This window comes from Lontra canadensis, unplaced genomic scaffold (assembly GCF_010015895.1).
Source record: "Lontra canadensis isolate GAN:19392208 unplaced genomic scaffold, GSC_riverotter_1.0 scaffold1, whole genome shotgun sequence".
In the NCBI taxonomy this organism is placed as follows: Eukaryota; Metazoa; Chordata; class Mammalia; order Carnivora; family Mustelidae; genus Lontra; species Lontra canadensis.
The window spans coordinates 118,277,074-118,299,132 of NW_022630995.1; the positions used below are offsets into that span (position 1 = coordinate 118,277,074).

At 35.3% G+C, this 22,059-nt stretch overlaps 1 protein-coding gene across 9 annotated transcripts in view; it reads left to right on the top strand.

Annotated features, from left to right (window-relative positions):
* The window catches only part of MAPK10 (mitogen-activated protein kinase 10), a 323,875-nt gene that overhangs the window by 169,413 nt on the left and 132,403 nt on the right, over window positions 1-22,059 (top strand). For all 9 annotated transcript variants that reach the window (XM_032862324.1, XM_032862314.1, XM_032862259.1 and 6 more), the window contains one exon: window positions 13,896-14,065. In XM_032862324.1, the coding sequence (XP_032718215.1) occupies window positions 13,896-14,065 (170 nt within the window). The remainder of the gene's footprint in view (window positions 1-13,895; window positions 14,066-22,059) is intronic.

Sequence of the window (22,059 nt, forward strand, 5' to 3'; positions counted from 1 at the left end):
GTATTCTGTTGCTTTGGGATGAAATGTTCTGAATATATCTGTGATGTCCATCTGGTCCAGTGTGTCATTTAATCCTATTAAATTTTTAAAAAATATTCCAGTAGGCAGATTTGCAGGCAAGAGTTCTCTCATTATATTCTGGGGAGAAATTTGTCTTTGTAATATTAGACAGTAAAAGAATAATCTTTAGTTTGGACTCGTATGAATCCTTTACAAAAATGTAGACTGACAGGGAATTGAAAAGTGCACACACTCTCTCGGTCCCCCTGAAAAACTGGTGAGCTTAGCTTTCTTTTCTCAATTGAACAGAGAATTACAGAGCTGTTTAATTTCACTTTCCCACATTGAAAAAAAATCTGTTTAAAAGGCTACTTTTGGAACTCTGTGGTACTGAACAGATGAGTCAAGATTTTAGCCAAGGAATACATACACACAGAAATGCTTGTTAGAAACCGCATGCATGTCCATGGGTACGTACAGCATTTATCACATCCTGACGTGCATTACCATTAGGTGTGCAGGTTGTGTTTTTCCCTCTCCATGGGGACTGACTGCCTCAGGGGCAGGACAAGGGCATCCTCATCTTTGATTTCCAAGTCCAGAAATCTACCTTAATTCCGTTACTGTGCAATAAATATCTTTTGAATAAAAGAGGGTAAATAAAAACTTAATAGAGAAACACCACTTCCCTAGTAGACATTTGTTTCCTTGCTTTTCAAAATCAAGTCAATTTCTCAACATCTTTACATTTTATAAGTGTACATTAATGGACTTAATTGTATTTTGGTTATTTTGCTATTACAAATCAGTGTTAACCTAACAATTATCTAAACATTATTAACTTGTCCTTTCTAAATGTTTATTGATGTTTGAGTTGGTTATGAATCATTTAAAATGATTTCTTAATTTCTGATTTTCACAGAGGGTTCAAATCAATGAATCAAGAATTATAAATATAAGTAGAACTAGGAATAAAGAGACTGAGCTCATTGAAGTTCTTTTTGGCTATGAAACAGAAACTCTTTCTGCCTCCTTACATTTTCTATGAAAGGAGATAGCTATATGTTGACAAATTGATTTCACCATTTATGTATTCAATACATCTTTACTAAGTACCTCTAATATAAATCTGCATCTTGTAAAAACTAGGGATACAAAGAACACAGTGTCTAAAGCACGACAGAGAGTGGCTGAGCTTCTAATCTTGAAACCTATTCCTCTTTGAGTTAAAGAACGCAGCAATAGCTATGTGTTAAACAATGAGTCGGAAAAAAAGCCTAACCTCAATAGTTACCAAAGAAGAGTTTATTTTACCTCATTTAATCTTCACATCACTATTATCAAAGGCATAATCCAATTGTGTTTTATTCTGGACTTGGAAATCTCAACTATTTTACTAGAAGGTCTTTCCCTGGTCTCATTATGAACTTTTTGAAATCTATTGGTGTACAGTGTTTTAACAGAAGCAAGTAGCAGTCAAATATAATGGGAACTTACACACTACAATTAAATGCAAAAAAGCCTAAGATCTATTGGTCCCCAGTAGGAAAAAAGAACACTCTTATATGAATTCCAAAGCATGTTTGTGATATATAAAGTCTAAAATATTACTGAGGATATGACAAAAATAGTCTCATTTTGAAGTTATTGTCAAATTGTTCTTCAGTGTCTTTAGAGTTCTTACTATTTTTTTGGTTTAACCCTTATGAGATAAGATAGCCAAGACTGACCATGTTGAATTTTTTCCTAGTTAAGATTGTGTATTTTTTTTAATAGACATAAAACATTACAGATGACTTGTCTAGTTGATTGAATTTGATTTTATTACTCAAATGTCTGGATAATAAAGCACTATGTGTATACATGGAATAATTTCCTTAGCCACTGATGATGGCTGTTCTAAATAGATGAAAACTTACTCTTATAGCAAATTTGCCAATCACTTTTGATTTATTATTTTTTAGTGTTCAGATGTTTTCCTCTTTTGATCTTTAGAAATTTCAGGATTTTAGCAAATATTTTATGGGCTGCATTCACTTTTTAGAGGTTTTTATAGACTTGGAAATAAATAAACCAGGGAACTCCTAAAGATAGGTATTCTAGAATGCCCATGGAATGGTTTAGTTTTAAGTGATACGTTCAGATCACAGTACCTAGGACATTTAAAATACATTAAACATGATGCCAGGGTTATATGGTTTAAAAATGTTTTTTCTTTGCTTTTAAAACATACTGAATTTAACATAACTTGATTTGCTCAACTTTATCTCATTTGATGGGTCTATGGGTTTCTGCTTCAAAGACAATGAAACTATTTGGTCAAAATTTTTACACTTAAAATTGGATGGCTATTTAGATGGGAAGACTTTTATACCAACATTAGAGGAAAAGAGCAACAAAGGAAAATATATTCTGATGGGGCAAGGCAAAGGAAAACCTGTGTAATGTAACAGGGAAACTGAAAACTACTTTTGCTGGTCTGTGAAAAGCATTGGTTGTATATTTTAGATTTGGGGGGGATTGTCTGCCACCTCAAAATACCAACTTAGACATTGACTTCCATATAAATATGGCTTAAGGAAATCAGTAGATTGAACCTGAATATATTTGAAGTTCTGGGTATTTCATAAACAAATAGCTATGATTTTGAGGTATAAACTGATAAACCTTTCCTTTATTATATTAGTTTTTCATGTAATAGGGAAAGAAAATATTTACCTTAGTTTTTCCTTTTCTTAAAGATTTTTTATTTATTTACTAGAGAGAGTGAGCAAGAGACAAGCAGTTGGAGTGGCAGGCTGAGGGAGAGGGAGAAGCTGGTTCCCAATGTGGGACCTGATCTCAAGACCTTGGGGTCATGACCTGAGGTGAAGGCAGCTGTTTAACTGACTGAGCCACCCAGGCATCCCTTAGTTTCTTCTTTTAAGGGGTTTCTTCTCCTGTGTGTTATTCGAGGAAGCCCAACTCTGACTTTCTTCTATATCTTATACATTGCATTTAATTTTGCATGCCTTAAAAAAAAACCCAACATAAATGCTTTAGTGCATGGACTGTCTGAGTAAATTATTAAAGACATAGCAAACATTATTGTAAAAACATGGTACATCTGGAATCACAAAATAAATCATTAAGATATCTACACTATCAGGGTAACTAACAATTCTATTTTTATGAATGAGTATTTCATGATGTTTGAAAATAGTTTTTTTCATATGCCCACACATGACAATGGCTGCAGCAAATTTCAAAAGAGTAAATTTAATGTTGTATTTGTGTCTTATACCTTGGGCAGGTTTTTTCCCTAATGATTTATTAAATAACTATTTGAGTTAATGAGTAGATTCAATTATGCTACAAAGATTAACAAAAAAATGTAAAGGTCTTAAGATTTCATTCTGTAATGATGAACTTTTCTATATTGTTTGATTGTGGGTTTGTCTTTTGTTTTCTTGAGGCACAAAAGATGTTGAACTGACTTCTTTTTGAATGATCTTAGTACAAATAAAAATGTAGCTTAGTACTACAAGTTCAGTTATGGTTGAGGTATTAATCAAATTTAAATGAAGTTATTGCCTACATCTTTAAAAATATTTATGCTGTAAAATATCACAGAATTATCTGTGGTTTTCAGTGAATGGTAAATCATGCTTAATATGTGGTTTCTATTTTGATCTATATAGTATTCTTAAGTAATCAACTAATTCCATAAATGCACTATTTTAATTCTATGTGAGACTTTGGAAAATGCATTAAGTGATAATTTTGCTTTTTGGTACAGGTATTATCTGAGATTGGGATACATGATAAACAAAGGCTGAATTTTTCAGTAGGTTAAGAAGAATAATGTTAACTTAGATGAGTTCTAAAACCAGTTCCAAATTTGAAATGTGTCATTCAACTCTTCTGTTCATCTTCTCTAAAGGTGAATATTTATTTGGTTATATATTCTATACATCTCTAAATTATTCTAAAAAAGATTAAGGCAGTTACAAAAGTGCATATCCAAAGAGATGAAAACCCAGACTTTGGAGAACACAGAACTGCTAAACTTAGTTACTGATTAGATCTTTTTTATGTTTGTGCAATGACAGAATCAATATCATTTGGATTTAAGAATACTGCTCTCTGCACTGGGTATTATATAAGACTAATGAATCACAGAGTTGTACCCCTGAAACAAATAATACATTATATGTTAATTATTGAATTTAAATTAAAAAAGAAAAGAATTAAAAAAAAGAACACTGCTCTTTGTTGTATATATGAAAACAAAGTTCTAGTGTCCATTTTAAAATATATCGTTTGATAAGTTCTAATTTCCTCTTCTAAAAAGTACAAAAATTGTTTTATAGATAAGTCAGTGAAATTTAGATAACTTGTGAACATTTTGATTCCTAAGTGACTTTTTACTTCCTTATGAGGGAATATAGCCTCTTACTCCTACCCTGAGAAAGAATTTCTTTAAAAATGAACTCTTATTTATTAGCCTGGAAAATTTTTCCTGTCTTGATTCTATAATGCCTCTTATTATTGCCTATTTTAGAATTTTTTTTATTGTAGACAAACTGGAAATATGTAAATAAGAAATGTAGAATTCAGTGTGATTTGTTCTGTAGGTTAGATCATTGTGATAATGAAGTCAGCATTCCAGGTTTGATCCTGTAAGGAAGAATTTAATATTAAGCTCTTTGAGGGCAGGAACTTTCTATTCTTGGTGCCTGGAACATTGCCTGACACAATTGTAAGACCAAAATAAATATTTGTTGAATGAAAAACATACCCCAGTAATAGGTAGACCTCAAGTCTCAGTGACTTATCAGAGCAAAGGTTATTTCTTCTAATACAAACTGTAGTACAGGTTAATGAGGGTGACTCAGGAATTTTGGTTTCTGCCACCTTGTGACTCAGGAATTTAGGTTCTTGCCGTCTCATGCTGTGCCAACTAAGACACAAGAGTGTGGAAAGAGATGGATTGTGGTGGCACATGCCCTAAATGCCCCTGCATTTGCTAACACCTGCCATTTCTACTGTGGTTCACAGGGCAGAACTCATCACATGGCGCTAATAGAACTGCAGGGCAAGGCTGGGAAATGTGGTATAGCCCATGAATATTCATGGAATATGATTTTTCCCACAAACAAAAATACAGAAAATATTTTATTACCTGACCATTCTGAACCCTGTTGGTTAAACATTAACTGTATAGCAATATCATAGTGTCTTTGGATGGCCCTACAGTTCAAGCCAACTTTTTGTTAATAACATTCTTAAATTGCTAATTAGCTACATGTTTTTAAAAGTTATCTAACTTCTCAATAATAATAATTATAGTAGTAGTAATAATGATAATAATCAACTTTGTTGAGGGTTTTTTTTAATAAGCTTATACCACACTGAGAGCTTTACATACACTATCTCATTTAACCTTCTCACTAATGAAAAGAAGTAGATTATTGCTGTCATTCCATAAAAAAGTACCCTGATGGTAAGATTTTAAAAAGTTTAACCAACACCTGATAGTCAGGATTTTAAGATAAAAGCTAGATTTTTATCCTTCCTGAAGTTCTTAGTCTAGGATTTCTCGATTGCAAAATGAGAATATTAAGTCTTATGTGAAGTGTTTTATTATAACCCAGCACAGTGTCTGGTCCTGACACCAGCTTGGTGCATAGCAGGCATTGAAGCAGTATTAGTTTTCTTCCTTCACATACAGATAACAGGAGGCAGAAGCCAGGCCTGCTCTATTATTGATTACTGTTCTGTGCTTTTTCATGTCATTGAAAATAATGGTTAAACATAATTTAAGTCTTAAAGTTTTACTTCATTATTGATTTGTTATACAACATTGATTCCACAGAGTACCCATCTCTGGGCAACCGATATAAAAGTCATATACATTTCAGGCTTTAGTCATCCTTAGAGAGTAACGCTTTAGGAAACAAAGTGGAGAAAATATGCTCTTGACAGAACAAAATTGAGTCCTAAGTATCCTTAAGTATTGTTGTCTCAAATCTCCTCCTTTAAAACTCAAATGTAAATAATTTGATTCCGATTCAAAAATGGATTAAATACATGCTTCTTTGCCATAACAAATGGAATAAGAGGCATGGTTTCTGCTGACTTTCTGCAACAGTTGGAGTAGCATCATGAAGCAAATCAATATGCTGGTCATAACTATGAGAACGAATAGCTCAATATCATTTGTGCCTAAAGCACAATCATCACTTTTTGGCAGATACTTTCAGTATCCAAATGACAATACTAAAGTAATATCCAACAGACTGACCAGTTAATTTTCTGGAGATGCATTTTGTAGCAAATTTATCTTGGCTATTCTGTTGAGATCAGTGTATATCCATAACATCTTTGAAAGTGCATGGCAAACAGTAGGTGATCAATATATATTTAGCAAATGAATGAAATCAGACCCTTTAAATTTCTAGGCAGTTCTGAAAGTCCGGCTTTTCCTCACCAACACTATTTCAACCCTGAATTATGTAATGTTCATTTAAATTCAGACTCTGGGATAAATCAATTGATAAATAGAAGGGAATGCTATTACTTCATTTGGTTGATTTTTCTAAGCCCTATTCCTTTTTTTTTTTTTTAAAGATTTTATTTATTTTTTAAACACAAAGAGAGAGATCACAAGTAGGCAGAGCAGCAGGCAGAGAGAGAGGGGGAAGCAGGCTCCTTGCTGGGCAGAGAGCCCGATGCAGGGCTCGATTGCAGGACCCTGAGATCATGACTTGAGCCGAAGGCAGCGGCTTAACCCACTGAGCCGCCCAGGTGCCCTCTAAGCCCTATTCCTATAGCTCACCTTATCTTAAGAAAATCATATCATTGTTCTAAATTTTTTTAGCTGACCTAGTGAATGGTTTAGTTAAAAAAAAAAGAGCCCGTGTTTTGGAGTTGAATGAACTTCAGTTCATATTAATTGACATCACTAATTAATAGTTCCAAGACTGTGAGCCAACTAACAGCTCTGTATGCTACTTTCCTCACCTGTCATCAGTGTTAAATACAGTATTTAACAGAATATAAAGTTCACCTTTAGTAGGTAAGCAATTAAGACCGCTTCACCTTTCTTTCTCCCTTTGAATTATTGAGAACTGATTTCATATAAATCATATGAAATATATTTTTATGTCTTTGATTAAAAATATATCAACTGCTTGATGTTTGATTCCCAGAGTTATTATATAAAGAACTATTGAATATATTCTTCCTGAAGTTAAGTGCTAGAGAAATTTTATCTTTCCTGTAAACTGGTATGATATATTCTATGGGATTAATGAATCAAAACTTGCCACTCATTGTGTTTTGTTGTTGTTGTCATTATTTTTTTCTTTTGGCTTGATGGAAGAATGACACTTTTGTGCTCAAGGCAATAGATATTCATAACTTAAGCCTTCTGGTAAAACTGTCATCTCCTAGTTTGCTTTGTTTGAGATCTATTCCTAAACCTGGATTTAATGGTTTCATTGTTCCCCTATCTTTGATGATGTTCTGCACAAATCAGAATATAAATAATAAATGAATGAAAGAATAAAACGACTTAAGGTTTCACAGCTGTTAAGTACAGAACTAATCCAGACGTGGTGCTATTTTTAGCTATATCATTCAAGAGGAACTAATGAAGCTTAACCTCTAAAAATTTCTAAACCTTAATGTCTCCTGCTAGGGAACTGACTAGCAGTAACATAGAACAGTCATGTACAGATGAAAATGGGGAGGGAGTACTTGTGGCATATAGGTTATTAAGGTTGAGAATAATGCAGTCAAGGTTTTGGACACCTTCAGGATAAGATCAGTAATGTAGGATGTTTTTATTCTCAGAACTCCATAGCTATAGGTTAGCAGCTAACTGGTTATGGGGACTCTTTGCACAAAGCACTTTCTTACTGGTCTACAGAACATAGAGTCTTTTCACAGAACAGATTATATTCAGACTTCCTCTCTAATAAACTGCCTACCAGCCAGAAGCAATAACAGCTTCCTTTAATTTAGCTTTAAAAATTTTGGCAGTTGGGGGACAGGGAGGAAATTGATTTGCTTTGAATTTTTGCAAAAAAAATTCTCTTATATCCACACAGAAATAATTATTGATTCATTTCAACACAAGATTAATATTCAGTAATGAGTTACTTTAAAAAATAATGTGAATCAATAATAGAAGAAACTATTCCAAACCTATAATTATTTTGATATTGATTTTCATTAAGTTACCACTGTGGTGATTTATAATTTTTTAATATAATATGTCTTATTATAATTAACATAATTAATTAACATAATTAATTTCTTCTCTGGAAAGAGACTTTCCATTGGTGAGCATTTATGAATACCTTTGGGTTTTAGTATAAATTCAATATAAATTGATGATGGAATGTTTATTTTCATGAACTAATTGGGAGAACATTAATTGGATACTATATTACACCTGTGAGAGAGGGAAACACTCCACTGGGAATATGATGTCTGGGCCAGCTAATGAGGTGCTGATACCAAAGAGAGTCACCGTGAAATTTTTGATTCTATATCTTTTGCTTGGTTTGACCTGCATTTACTTCCAGTTTTGGTCTCTCCAACTAGCTCTCTTTAAATGTCTTTTACATCTACTATTTTCTAAAATAGTGGTTCTCTTAAGTGTAGAACTTGTTAGCAATATGAACCTTGGCCTTACCCTAATCCTGTTGAATCAGAAACTTTTCAGTGGGGCTAACAATCTATTTTTTTACAAGCTCCTCAGGTAATTCTGATCCATTTTAAAACTTCAGAATCTGTACCTCACACTATAGGAAAGTCATTCCTTCCCAGTGTGAGGGCTTGATTCTTCCCTTTTGGGGTTTAGCTCAACAGTTCTGTGACCTGAACTAAGAATATGCTAAAACACATAACTGGAGAAAAATCTTTCTAGCATTGATAACTTTTTTATAGTATACTTAATGGCATACTTTCATAGGAACATATTACAGGAAGAAGTTTATATTTGAACTTTATAATCATGACAAGGAAGACTACATGGAAATTGAGAATAAAATATACTGTAGTAAATATTAGTTCTGAGCTTTTTGAAATTCAATTTGTTTTTGTAAGCTTGGGGCACAAATGAGATCTGGGGGAAGCTTTTCAACACAACATATTTGCCATCAAATTTTTGGTTACAGCATCAATCCAAGAAAATTGCCAATGCTGTTTTCTCTGTGTCTTACTGTTTAATAATTAAAATACCTTTTCCCATGGGATGCCTAGGTGACTCAGTCAGTTAAGCATCCAGCTCTTGATTTTGGCTCAGGTCCTGATCTCAGGGTCATGAGACCAAGTCTGCATCGGGCTTCGCCTGGCATGGAGACTGCTTAGAATTCTCTCTCTCCCTTTCCCTCTGCCTCTCCCCACCCCACTCATGCTCTCTGCCCACCCCTCAACAAAAATTAAACAAATAAAAAATAATAATAATAAAATAACCTTTTCCCAATTATGTGACATACTATGAAGGATGTTTTCTAACTTTTAGATTTTATGTAAAGTTTAATTCAAAACTAGGTATGAAAAGGACACTTGAAATTTGTGTGTGTGTGTGTAAGTGTGAATTCACAAACTTTATAATGATGATTTTCAATGTTATTGTGAGAAATTACAATGGAGATAAAAGATCACTAAGTAATTTTTATTTCAGAAAATGTGTCAAGTCATTAGATATTTCATTTGAATACCTTTTTTGTCACTTTTTGACTGGGAATTCTCTTACTGAGAGTTTCCTGCTGGTATAAACTCTAGGATTGTTTTAACCAATTCTATCAAACTACTAAGTCCAAATATAGCTTCCCCCATTGTATGAAAAGTTCTGTTATAGGGATGCACTGACAAAAACTACTGGACAATTCTCAGCATTGTGAATAATTGCTGAGATGCAATGATACACTTACTCCATTAAAGCACTGGCCAACTGTTAACCTGTCTCAATACTGAGATTACCTAAATCCTTGAGTCTGGGGCGGTGGGACTCTTTCAAATACTTGAATCTGGGGTGAGGAGTAATCCTTGTCCTAACTAAGACTCTGATTTCCACTTCGGGTGCACCATGAACGATGGAATTCGGCAATCCATAAAGACACAAAATGTGTTCCCGGGTATAGATGCAGAAATAATCATTTTACTTTTCACATATGTCAGTCAGAGGTATAAGTTCTGTTTCACAGTCTTCCAGTGATCCTTCCCCTATAATGTACCATTCTCAACATTCATCAGCATACTTAGAGGGCTTACTGGAACAGATTATTGGGCCTTACCTACAGAGTTTCTGATTCAATAGGTATGGGATGGGAGTGAGCATCAGCATTTCTAACAGGTTTCCAGGGCATGCTGATGCTGATGCTCCAGAAAGGACACCAGGAGAATGATTGCTTTGATCTGACTTTCTCAGTCAGATTCTCAAATCTTCAATCAGAACCTCCTGGATTGCCTAGGAATCTTCAGATCATCAGGACCTATGATGATGACCTAAATCCAAATCTCCAGGGCAGTGTGATAATGATTTGCCTTTTGTCAAGCTCCTTAGGTGTTCCAGGTATACATCTACATTTGAGAAGCAGTTCCAGGGGAGGGCCAGGGATACTGTTAGCGAGAGAAAACGATACTGTTAGCCAGAGAAAACATGATCATGTCTCCTCTCAAACATTGCCAATGTTATACCCATGGATTGGCATCTAGTAGTTGTTTTTTTTTTTTTTAAAGATTTTATTCATTTATTTGACAGACAGAGATCACAAGTAGGCAGAAAGGCAGGCAGAGAGAGAGAGAGAGGAGGAAGCAGGCTCCCTGCTGAGCAGAGAGCTTGATGCGGGGCTTGATCCCAGGATGCTGGGATCATGACCTGAGCCGAAAGCAGAGGCTTTAACCCACTGAGCCACCCAGGCTCCCCTCTAGTAGTTGTTTTATATATAGTAAATGAATTAATGAAAATGAATGAATGCAAGCAATCAGTTGGTATTCATTCCTTTTTGTTTCCAGCACCTTTTCTTTATTCTACTATAGAATATATCATCCATATTTCAACTACTTGTTTACTTGACTGCCTCCATCTAGACAGATACCTTATCTTTTTGTTGTATCTTCAGGGCCAAACCCAGCACCTGGCACCTAATATGTATATTATCAGTATTTGTTAGAGTAAATGATTGTAAATGTTGAGTAGAATATCTCTTCGGATTGGTCTGAAAAAGATGTGTGAATTGTTAAATTCCCTTGATTTCTTTGAATATACATTAAAATGTAGGAAGAGGAGGGCCAGCACAGTGGATTCAAGTATAATGTGAAGACTGAGACCAAGGCTAGAAAAGCCACAGGCAAGTGTGAAGGAGTAAGGTGGTACCAAGATACAGCATGACGTCAGGGGTCTGGAACATAAAACATTACATGTTCAACATATATATGCAGTTGGAACAATGACATTTTTGAGGTGAAGAGAATAAGTGGGGGAACAAAAAGTGGATTATATAGGTTTGATGAAGCTAGTGTGTGCTAAGAATTTTGTGGGTGGTCAGAAATGAGAACATGAAGGGATATAAAAAGGATTAGAACATGGCAAATGAAGTCAGGCACTTCATCCATTCCAAATTACAAATTACAGCCTCCCTGAACAGATTTATAGTTCCCTGGTTTTTTGTTTCTGTTTTTAAGATTTATTTTGAGAGAGAGAGAGCATGTGCATGGTGGAGTAGGGGCTAAGAGAGTCTGAAGTGGACTCTGCTGAGCGTGGAGCCTAAGCCAATCTCTGTCTCTCTACCCTAAGATCAGGACCTCAGCAGAAACCAAGAATCCAATGTTCGACCAGCTCTGTCACCCAGGCACCCCTATCCTGTTTTTTAATATAGTCTTTTTTTTTTTTTAAAGATTTATTTATTTATTTATTTATTTGACAGAGAGGGAGAGATCACAAGCAGGCAGAGAGAGAGAGAGAGAGAGAGAGAGGAGGAAGCAGGCTCCCTGTTGAGCAGAGAGCCCAATGCGGGGCTCGATCCCAGAACCCTGGGATCATGACCTGAGCCGAAGGCAAGGGCTTTAACTCTCTGAGCCATCCAGGTACCCCTGTTTTTTAATAGCCTTGTTTAATTTCCTATTCCGTGCTTCCCAGACTTATCTCCTGGATTTCAGTCCTCTCCTTATTGTACTCATAAATCACCTGAATTTTCAGTCTTTTGTCCAAACGACCTAGATTCCTCATCTTTAGTCCATTCTGTTCTTTGAGATCTGTGTGTATTTGTACTGGATTGGCTGCCACCATGTGTCTTCCAGTCATGGGCTGGTGCTGGTCACGATCATTTTACTTTAAGTCTGTCTGGGGTTGTAAGGTCCGTGCACTAGATTGGTAAGTTTTGCCACTCAGTCCTTATAGTCCCTACTGTACTTTCCTTGTTTATATAATTTGGTGCCACCTGGCACCCTTTCCAAGAGCATGTAGGGACACGTTAGTTTGTACTTCTATTTCAGTTCTTTTTATTTAGAAATGAAATGCCAAAAAATTTCTAAGGACAATGGTTTTATGACCAACCAGAAGTTCAGAGCCTAAGAAGGTCTAAATCTTCTTTCAAATTATGTTAAGAATCACATTTCCAGAAGTTAATGCATATTAAAACCATACAAAGATCTTTTTAGTTTAGATTCTGGACTCAGAACACTAAAAGCAGGGTTTTTGTTTTCATTTACCAATTAAAGCTTTGGCATAACTCAAAAGTCATGAGGTATGTAAGAAATTATTCATGAATGTCCCACTCATTGCAGGACAACCAGCATTGTTTGATAAGCTGACTAAATACAAGGCACATCTCCCACCATATGGTATACCAAAACATGCGCACAATTTCCCAAATGCCCAGGAAAGGTTAATGCCACTTCTAAAGAGAACCATTGATTTGAACTATTCCATTTTCAATTTTGGGGATCGGGAAGTAACCCACAGAACATGAATCTTCAAAAGCTGAGCAAAATTGGCAAAAAGGAGAAAGGATGACTATTGGGTAAGCATCCACTAGTGTGTGCCACAAGAAATAAGCTAGACAATATCGTATAAGATTCTTTCTATGTATAAAGTTGGAACTATTTAATGTTACAAAAGGCAATATAAGTTTATTTATGTGTAAACAATAATCATGCATAATGGATATTTACATTAAGTATATTCATAAATCATGATTCAAAATTTTAAGGACATACTCAATTGGTAAATATAATAGGGAGAAGAACTCTTAAAGATAAAAGATACAAAATCAAGATATTTAAATCTAAGCTTGCAAAGAATAAATAGATGTCATGTGGCATTTTAGAATAATGTTAATTTGGACTAAAATTGTTCAATGTTTAATGTAAGATAATAGCATTTTTGATGTTATTGAGAACAGATGAAGTTAACACTATTTAATTCAAATTTACCTAATTAAAAAATTAAACTGCACATTATCTTGTATCTCATTTCTTTCTGAGAAATGGATATAGATACAATCTCTTATCCTTTCTCCTATGATTTTATAATGGATGACTAAGAATCACCTCTGAAGTTTCTAGCCTAGTCAATGGACCCAGTACGTTTAGTACATGTTTGCTTCATAAATAATTAAATGGTTTTAATGAAACATTTCAGAAAAGATTATATAGATCTAATGTAAGATTATTTTATTATTAATAGTTTTAATATTGAAAACAAATTTTTCTATGTATTTTTCTGAGTTCATTTACTCCAGATTATCTTACATAGATGAATACATATTTTTTATATGAAATACAGGTTTACGAAATGATGATAGAAGACTATGAATTAGTATATTAAAAGAACATGCTTTTCTATATCTTGCTGTCATTCTGATCATTTTCTCATGTTTTTGTTGTTCTTTTCGCAGGGATTCGATAAACAAGTGGATGTGTCATATATTGCCAAACATTACAACATGAGCAAAAGCAAAGTTGACAACCAATTCTATAGTGTGGAAGTGGGAGACTCAACCTTCACAGTTCTCAAGCGCTACCAGAATTTGAAGCCTATTGGCTCTGGGGCTCAGGGAATAGTTTGGTGAGTGGAATATATATATACATATTTATATATATATTTATTTATTTATTGAAGTATAATTAACATACAGTGTTTTATTAGTTTCAGGTATACAATGTATTCAACACTTTTTTTTTAAAAGATTTTATTTTATTTATTTGACAGAGAGAGATCACAGTAGACAGAGACAGGCAGAGAGAGAGAGAGAGGGAAGCAGGCTCCCCACTGAGCAGAGAGCCCGATGCGGGACTCGATCCCAGGATCCCGAGATCATGACCTGAGCCGAAGGCAGCGGCTTAACCCACTGAGCCACCCAGGCGTCCCAACACTTCTATACATTACTCTGCTCATCATGATAAATGCAGTCACCATCTGTCACCAAATATTATTTCAATCTTATTCACCATATTTTCTATGTTGTACTTTTCATCTCTGTGACTTCTTTATTTTATAACTGGAAGTTTGTGCTTTTAATCCCCTTTATCTGTTTCATCCATCCCCCTGCCAACCTCCCCTCTGACAACCACCAGTTTGTTCTCTCTATTTAATAATCTGGTTTTTGGTTGCTGTTTGTCTCTTTGTTTTGCTTTTTAGATTCCACATGTGAGTAAGATGGTATTTATCTTTCTCTGTCTGACTTATTTCACTTAACTTGTCTTTTTAAAGGCACTAATGCTGTGTTTGCCAACTAGCCACAAATGCACACACAAACATAAATAAATAGCATGATTTGAGGATTACAAGCATTATTTGTAATTCATTACCCATTTACTAAAAGTATGTACAACTTTGCTTGTCACTAGTCTTTCTACTCACCAAAAATGTCCATTACACAACCATGGAGAAACAAAGAAAGCCAGAGGTTTTCTATCTGTTGCTAATACATTTAGAAAATTTTATTTGGATGTTTATGAAGGTAAGAAATGAGGGGCTATGTGTTAAGATAACAAGCAAATAAAATTTCCTGCACTCTAAGAAAGTATAAATGATATATCAAGTGTTCCTGTCACTTTTAGAGTTCAATATTTAAAATTCAGTTACCTATTAGAAAAAGTGGTATTTAAAAATGTCTGTTATACATTTCCAAAATGGAAAGATTCTGGGCTCCCTTAGTAACCATTCTCTTATGACATTTTTGAGTGGCAGTCTAAAATGATGACAAATCAAAGCTTGATTACTTGTTATAAAATTCTTACGAAAGTGATGATACCAAATTGATAAGCATTTAGTTTACGCAGTTTTAACTTGCAGTGTAGCCATCAAATGTATTTAATGTGAACTTATTAACATAATAATTTTCAACTTGATAGCTCATACTTGTAAGTAAAAATTTAGCATGTACACCATAAATATGTATATTTATTTTTAGAAGATATTTACTTAGATCAATACACTTATTTGTTATATAAATTACTGTTACATTAGTGTTGTCCATTTGGAAACACAAACACTTTTAAAGGATGAGCTAAAGATGAAATAAACATTATTTAAAAACATATTTTGGGGTGCCTGGGTGGCTCAGTGGGTTAAAGCCTCTGCCTTTGGCTCAGGTCATGATCCCAGGGTCCTGGGATCGAGCCCCGCATTGGGCTCTCTGTGCGGCAGGGAGTCTGCTTCCTCCTCTCTCTCTGCCTGCTTCTCTGCCTACTTGTGATCTCTGTCTGTCAAATAAATAAATAAATAATCTAAAAAAAACAACATATTTTATTTATAACTTTTTTTCACTCATTTGGTACAATGTAATTTTGATATAGCAATGTGGTAGTGGTAGTGTTCATTATTTTTTAACCTTTCATTTTATATTTCATAAACAATTTTAAAATCTGGTTCACTTCATTTTTTATTTTTTTTTAAGATTTTTTTTTTAAAGAAAAATGGTTCACAATAAAATTGAGAGAAAGGTACAGAGATTTTCCATATTCCTCTATATTCCTCCTACCTCCACACATGCATAATCTCTCCCATCATCAACATTCCCCCACAAAAGTGGTACATTTACTACAATTGATACATTGATACATCATAATTACTAAAGCCCATAGTAAACATTAGGGTTTATTCCTGGTGTTGTACTTTCTATGGATTTAAACAAATGTAAAATGATATGTATTCATTATTATGGTATCATACAGAGTATTTCCACTGCCTTAAAAATTCTTTATACTCCACATGTTCATCCCTCCTTTTACTCCGAACTCCTGGCAACCATTGATCTTTTTACTGTTTCCATAGATTTTAAAGATTATTTATTTATTTGTTTGTTTGAGAGAGAGACCAAATGCAGTGGGGAGGAGCAGAAGGAGAGGGAGAGGCAGACTCCCTGCTTACCAGGGAGCCTGAGGCGGGGCTCTGTTGCAGGACACTGAGATCAGGACCTGAGCCAAAGGCAGACGCTTAACCAAGTGAGCCACCCTGGCACCATTTTATTGTTTCCATAAATTTGCCTTTTCCAGGATGTCATATAGTTGGAATCAAACAGAATATAGACTATTTAGATTGGCTTCTTTCACTTAGTAATATGTACGTCAGGTTCTTTCATGTCTTTTCATAGATTGATAACTCATTTCTTTTTGTCACTGAATATTTCAATGTCTAGGTATGCCACAGTTTATCTCTTCACCTGCTTTAAGACATCTTGGTTTGTTCCAGGTTTTGGTAATTATAAATAAAGCTGCTTTAAATATCCATATACAGGTTTTTGTGTGGACATAAATTTTAAAGTTTCACTTCATTTTGATAACAGGTTTTAAGTTCACTCTCAATGCTTAGTGAAAATGGCAGCAGTGCATGGTTGGTGCACTTCTAAATAATTTACTAGCATTTCAACCTGATTTATCAAATATACCAAAGCTTTTATTGAAATTTATGTCAATCAGTTGGTGTTTTTGCTATTAAAAACTGGAACAGTTTAATATTTTTAACAATGGATCAAAACTTTTATTTCAAAGATATTTAGGTAAAGAAATTCTTATTCTTAGTTTTTATTTATTTATTAGTTATGGTGAGGGTATGAGGTGAACCTCTTTGTGACACAAAATAATTTCTTGACAGGGAAGGCAGAATAATGGTCCCGCCAAAGACACCCAGACTCTAATCCCCCAGAATCCTTAACTATGTTATTTTATGTGGCAAGAGGGACACTGTGGATGTGATTAAGGTTAAAGGCATTAATATGGGGAGTTCATCCTGAGCTTTCAGGAGATAACAGTCTAATTAGATGAGTTCTTAAAAAGTGGAAAAGAAAGGCAGAAGAGGAGGTCAGAGAGATGCAGTGGGAAAGGAGAGATGAAATTTAAAACATGAGAAGGGCTTGCTTTATTGTTGCTGGCTTTGAAGACAGAGGATGAAGGTCATGAGTCAAAGAAGGGGGTGGCTTCTAGAAGTTGGGAATGGCTATCAACTGCCAACCAGCAAGAATACACAGACTACATTAGAGTCATGCAACCACAGGGAATTGGAATCTCCCAACAAACCCAAACAAACATGGAAACAGATTCTCCTCTAGCACGTCCAGAAAGGAATCAGTCTGCTAACATCCTGACTTTAGCCTGGTGAGGCCCACATAAGGACTTTGGACCTGCAGAACTGTCAGATAATAAATTCGTGTTGTTTAAGCAGTTAAGTTTGTGGAGGTTTGTTGTGCAGCAGTACTAATACAGACAGTATAATAAAGATTCTACTATTAAGTTAAATGCTGTAAATCTCTTAGAGCAGGCACACTGAACTATAATGTTTTCAGAGGAAGGAATTTATGGTGCCACTGTCAATCTCCCTCAAACTATGGAATTTCTTTTTTCCTTTCAAAAATTTTTTACCCTAGATAATATGAGACCAACTGCTAGAGGGGGATAATATGTGTTTGGGAGGGACCAATATTAATTTGTTTATTAAATATTAATAATTTTAATTTACTTTCTACGTTACAATATATGTTTATATTTTCTGCATTCTACTAGATGTCTTATATACTACCTGGGGAGTGGGAAATCTATTTAGGAAATCACTGCATTTATGAACAACTTTCAAAATGTAATAGAAGATAAGACAAAAAATTTTTTATGAAGGAGAAGAGACAGGAAATGGAGAAAGCAGAGGGATTTCTGGTTATCTTTCTTCAAAGGAAAATTGTAGAACATAGGAAAGTTTTGTTACATTTCTCAGTTCATACTCATTGGGATTGTTTTATTTTCCTTTTAACAAAACTGTCACAGAAAATGAGGACAGTAGTGAAAGTAAGATAATAGATTTTTAATGATTAAAATGATTGAAAAATAGACCCCAAACAACATTTTTCTCAAGAAGTTAGCAGACTGTCCCAGAAACATCTGAAAAGCTACTAAAAATTTTGTGGAATATTTTTGGGACATTTTGCTCTTCTATTTCTCCTTGTATAGGGCAGAAATCACCTTAGGTCTTAGGTATACTAACTGAAATAGATTTTAATAAATAAAATGTCCTTGAGTAAAATTTTTAATCTAGTTTTACAACAAGTTTATCAGCAGGTTTGTCAGTAAGGATACCTGAATTCCAAAATGTTAGCCTTGGAGTTTCCTGGGATTATTATTAGTCTTTTGGTTTATAGCTGAGGGAAATAGAGCTAGCAAAGACCAAGATGAAAGGATAAAAATAAGATGGCATATTCCTCTTCCTTATCTTCCAGCTCGCTACTCTACTTTGTGCATAGACACCACAATTCCAGCACATTCCTTTCCCGACATGAATATTGTTGTCCCTCTTTCTCAACATAGTTTAAGATATCTTTGTTTATTTATCATGACTTAGGTTAATAAGTATACTATTTCTCTTGAAGATCCATTCTTTTATTATTTTTTCCTCTCTATCTGCAGCCTTTAATTTAATTTCCTTTTTATTGCCTTTTGTCATTGGTGAGTTTATCCACCTCTCCTACATCAAACACACATCCATTTTCAGACATATTTCTAAAATCTACAGACCATTCTTCTGTTCATGAACACTCAAATTTGTGTATTTTGAATGTCCCATATAATCCTGAGTATAGTGATTGGGAGAATTTGGGAATCAGGAGTATCTGGGGACCTTGGGCATGGGAAGCAGGTAATCTGAAATAGATGATTCATTTATTTTGGCTTATTTTCTTTAGAATAGGAATAAAACATGGAGGAACCAATTCCAAAAGAGATATTTATCATCAATTTTTGTTTTTTATGTGCCACTACAAAGTTTTGTGTGTTTGTATAATAAGGATTTTGCTTTTCAAGAGCAAATGTTGACATATTGGTACTTACATTTGAAGTGGAATCTCATTTCTACTCTTTCAGTTACCTTAAATTTATTATTGAGTTCTTATACTTTCTTTCCTCTCTTTGGATTGCTTCACTGCTTACCTACTATCAGGAGAACAAATAGGCAATATTAAAATATCTTCAAAAGGAAATAATCACTACTATGCTATTTTTTCATTCACCATGGATAATGAACCAAAAATGTCATTATTGAAAATCATTAAATAAAATATGATGGGAAATATTTTGGAATAAATGAAAATTTTCTTCCTATTTCCTTTTTTTTTTTTTAAAGATTTTATTTATTTATTTGACAGAGAGAGATCATAAGTAGGCAGAGAGGCAGGCAGAGAGAGAGGGGAAGCAGGTTCCCCATTGAGCAAAGAGCCCATGTGGGGCTGTATTCCAGGACCCAGAGATCATGACCTGAGCCGAAGGCAGAGGCTTAACCCACTGAGCCACCCAAGTGCCCCTTCCTACTTCTGAGAAAAAAAAAAAAATTAAGATTATCTATTGTAACAGAAAGGGACAATAATTGAGCAGGGTCCAAGATGCCAGTGTAGGAAGGTTGTGGACTCACTTCTTCCCATGAACTTCCAAGTCTACACCTTGGATCATTTCCCTCTGGAAAAGATCTGAAAACTAGATGAACTTTTCTCTGCAATAAAGGATAAAATGACAACATCAAGAATGGTAGATGAGGGGCACCTGGGTGGTTCAGTGGGTTAAAGCCTCTGCCTTTGGCTCAGGTCATGATCCCAGGGTCCTGGGATCGAGCCCCGCATCGCGCTCTCTGCTCAGCAGGGAGTCTGCTTCCTCCTCTCTCTCTGCCTGCTTCTCTGCCTATTTGTGATCTCCGTCTGTCAAATAAATAAAATCTTAAAAAAGAAAATGGTAGATGAGACAGAGAAAAAAATCTTGCAAAAACCCCACCCCCAATGCAGCAACACACAATTGGGAGGGATCTCATCTGATAAGCATATCTCCCAGAGGAGCAAAGGGCTGGTGTCCCACATCAGGCATCCTGGCCTGGGGGGTTGTGCACCAGAAAAATGAACCTCCAGAATCTCTGGTTCGGAAAAACAATGAGGCTGATGTCTGGGGATCCCAAAGTGCCATAGGAAACTGAAGTTCCCCTCTTGGAAGTCTCATGGGTGGTCATGCTCTCCCTAAGTTCCAGTGAATAAATAACAATTTGAAAAATACTTAGAATATTGGTGAGGGAGATTCATTTGCTGATCTGAGGTCATTGGGTTGAGGGGTGGGGGGTACCTGAGATTCTCCCTGGAGACAGAGGCACTGACAGATGCCATTGTTATACTCTCCACACCAATTGCTACTATAAGCAGGTAAGCTTGGACATGGAATCATGGCTGGGACAAGTTGGGGTAAGAACTTATAGCACTTGCTGAAACTAGAGAGCAGAGGCAATTACAACTTCCCCCTGTTCCATGACTGGGGAAGACAACAAGCAGTCATGGCATCTTTCCACACTCTGCCTAAAGATAGTGCATGCACTGACAAGAGTTCTCTCTTGCTGTATTACTGAAGCCTGCAAGCATGCATAAACAAGACATTTTCTTTCTGTCTTTCTGAAGCAGGCAGGCATACGCTGCCTACTAAACTCTTCAGCTGCCTTGCTAGAGCCAGGGGCATGTGCAATCTACACAGGGGTCTCGATCACCTGACCCTGATGGCCAAGAGGACTGGCATTCCAGAGCTCCATGGGACTGTAACAACCAGAAAGACAGCTCTTGGCAGGCCACTGTCCATAGGGAAGTATGCAGACAGCAGACTGAAACACAGCTCCTGTCTTCCTATGAAAAAGGCCTATTTACTTAGCCTGTAGCTTCAGCCTGAAGGACATGCTTCTGGTTTTTTTTTACACATTTAGAGGTCTAGGAGCAAAACCAGGGAGACACCATGCTTGTACACTCCCTTGACTTTACTGTAGCTCAGTGTGACTTCCCAGAAAGTAGCTCATATACTCTTTTGGAGCTCCCATTGCAATTATCACCTAGGGGACACCTCCAGATCTCCTGGTCTGGAAGCTAACAGGGATTACAATTGCAGACTCATAGGACTGTATATATTTACATACTCTAAAGCTGTTGTCTGAAGGTTTGGCTTCCAATCAGCCTGAAATCAGGTGCTAAATGAGATTCTTCCCCTTGGATCACTGACTCTAGCATGGGGTTATATCAAGAATAAATCAGGAATTTTAGACAACCACAAACATAAAAGTTCAAGGAATATCCAAAAGCTAGGGCAAGGTTAAATGAGTAGGATCAAGACTGAAGGAGGTAGCTATTTTGCCAAATACACAGAAACACAGAGAGTCAAACACAATGAAGAAACAGAAATATATTCTAAATGAAAGAACAAGACAAAAATTCAGAAAAAGATCTAATGATAGATAAGATATACCTGATAAAGAACTTAAAGTAATGGTCATAAAGATGTTCACTGAACTCGGGAGAAGAATGGATGAGCATAGTGAGAACTTTAACAAAGAGATAGAAAACAAGAAAGTACCAAACAGATGTCACAGATCTGAAGAATACGACTGAGCTGAAAAATATGCAGGGGGTTCAATAGCAGACTGGATGAAGTAGAAGAATGGATCAACAACTTGGAAGAGAAAGCATTAGACTCATCCAGGTAGAGGGGCCCCAAAATAGTAATAATAATAAATGAAAATAATTTAAGGGACCTCTGAGATAATATCAAACAATAACATTCAGAAAGGTC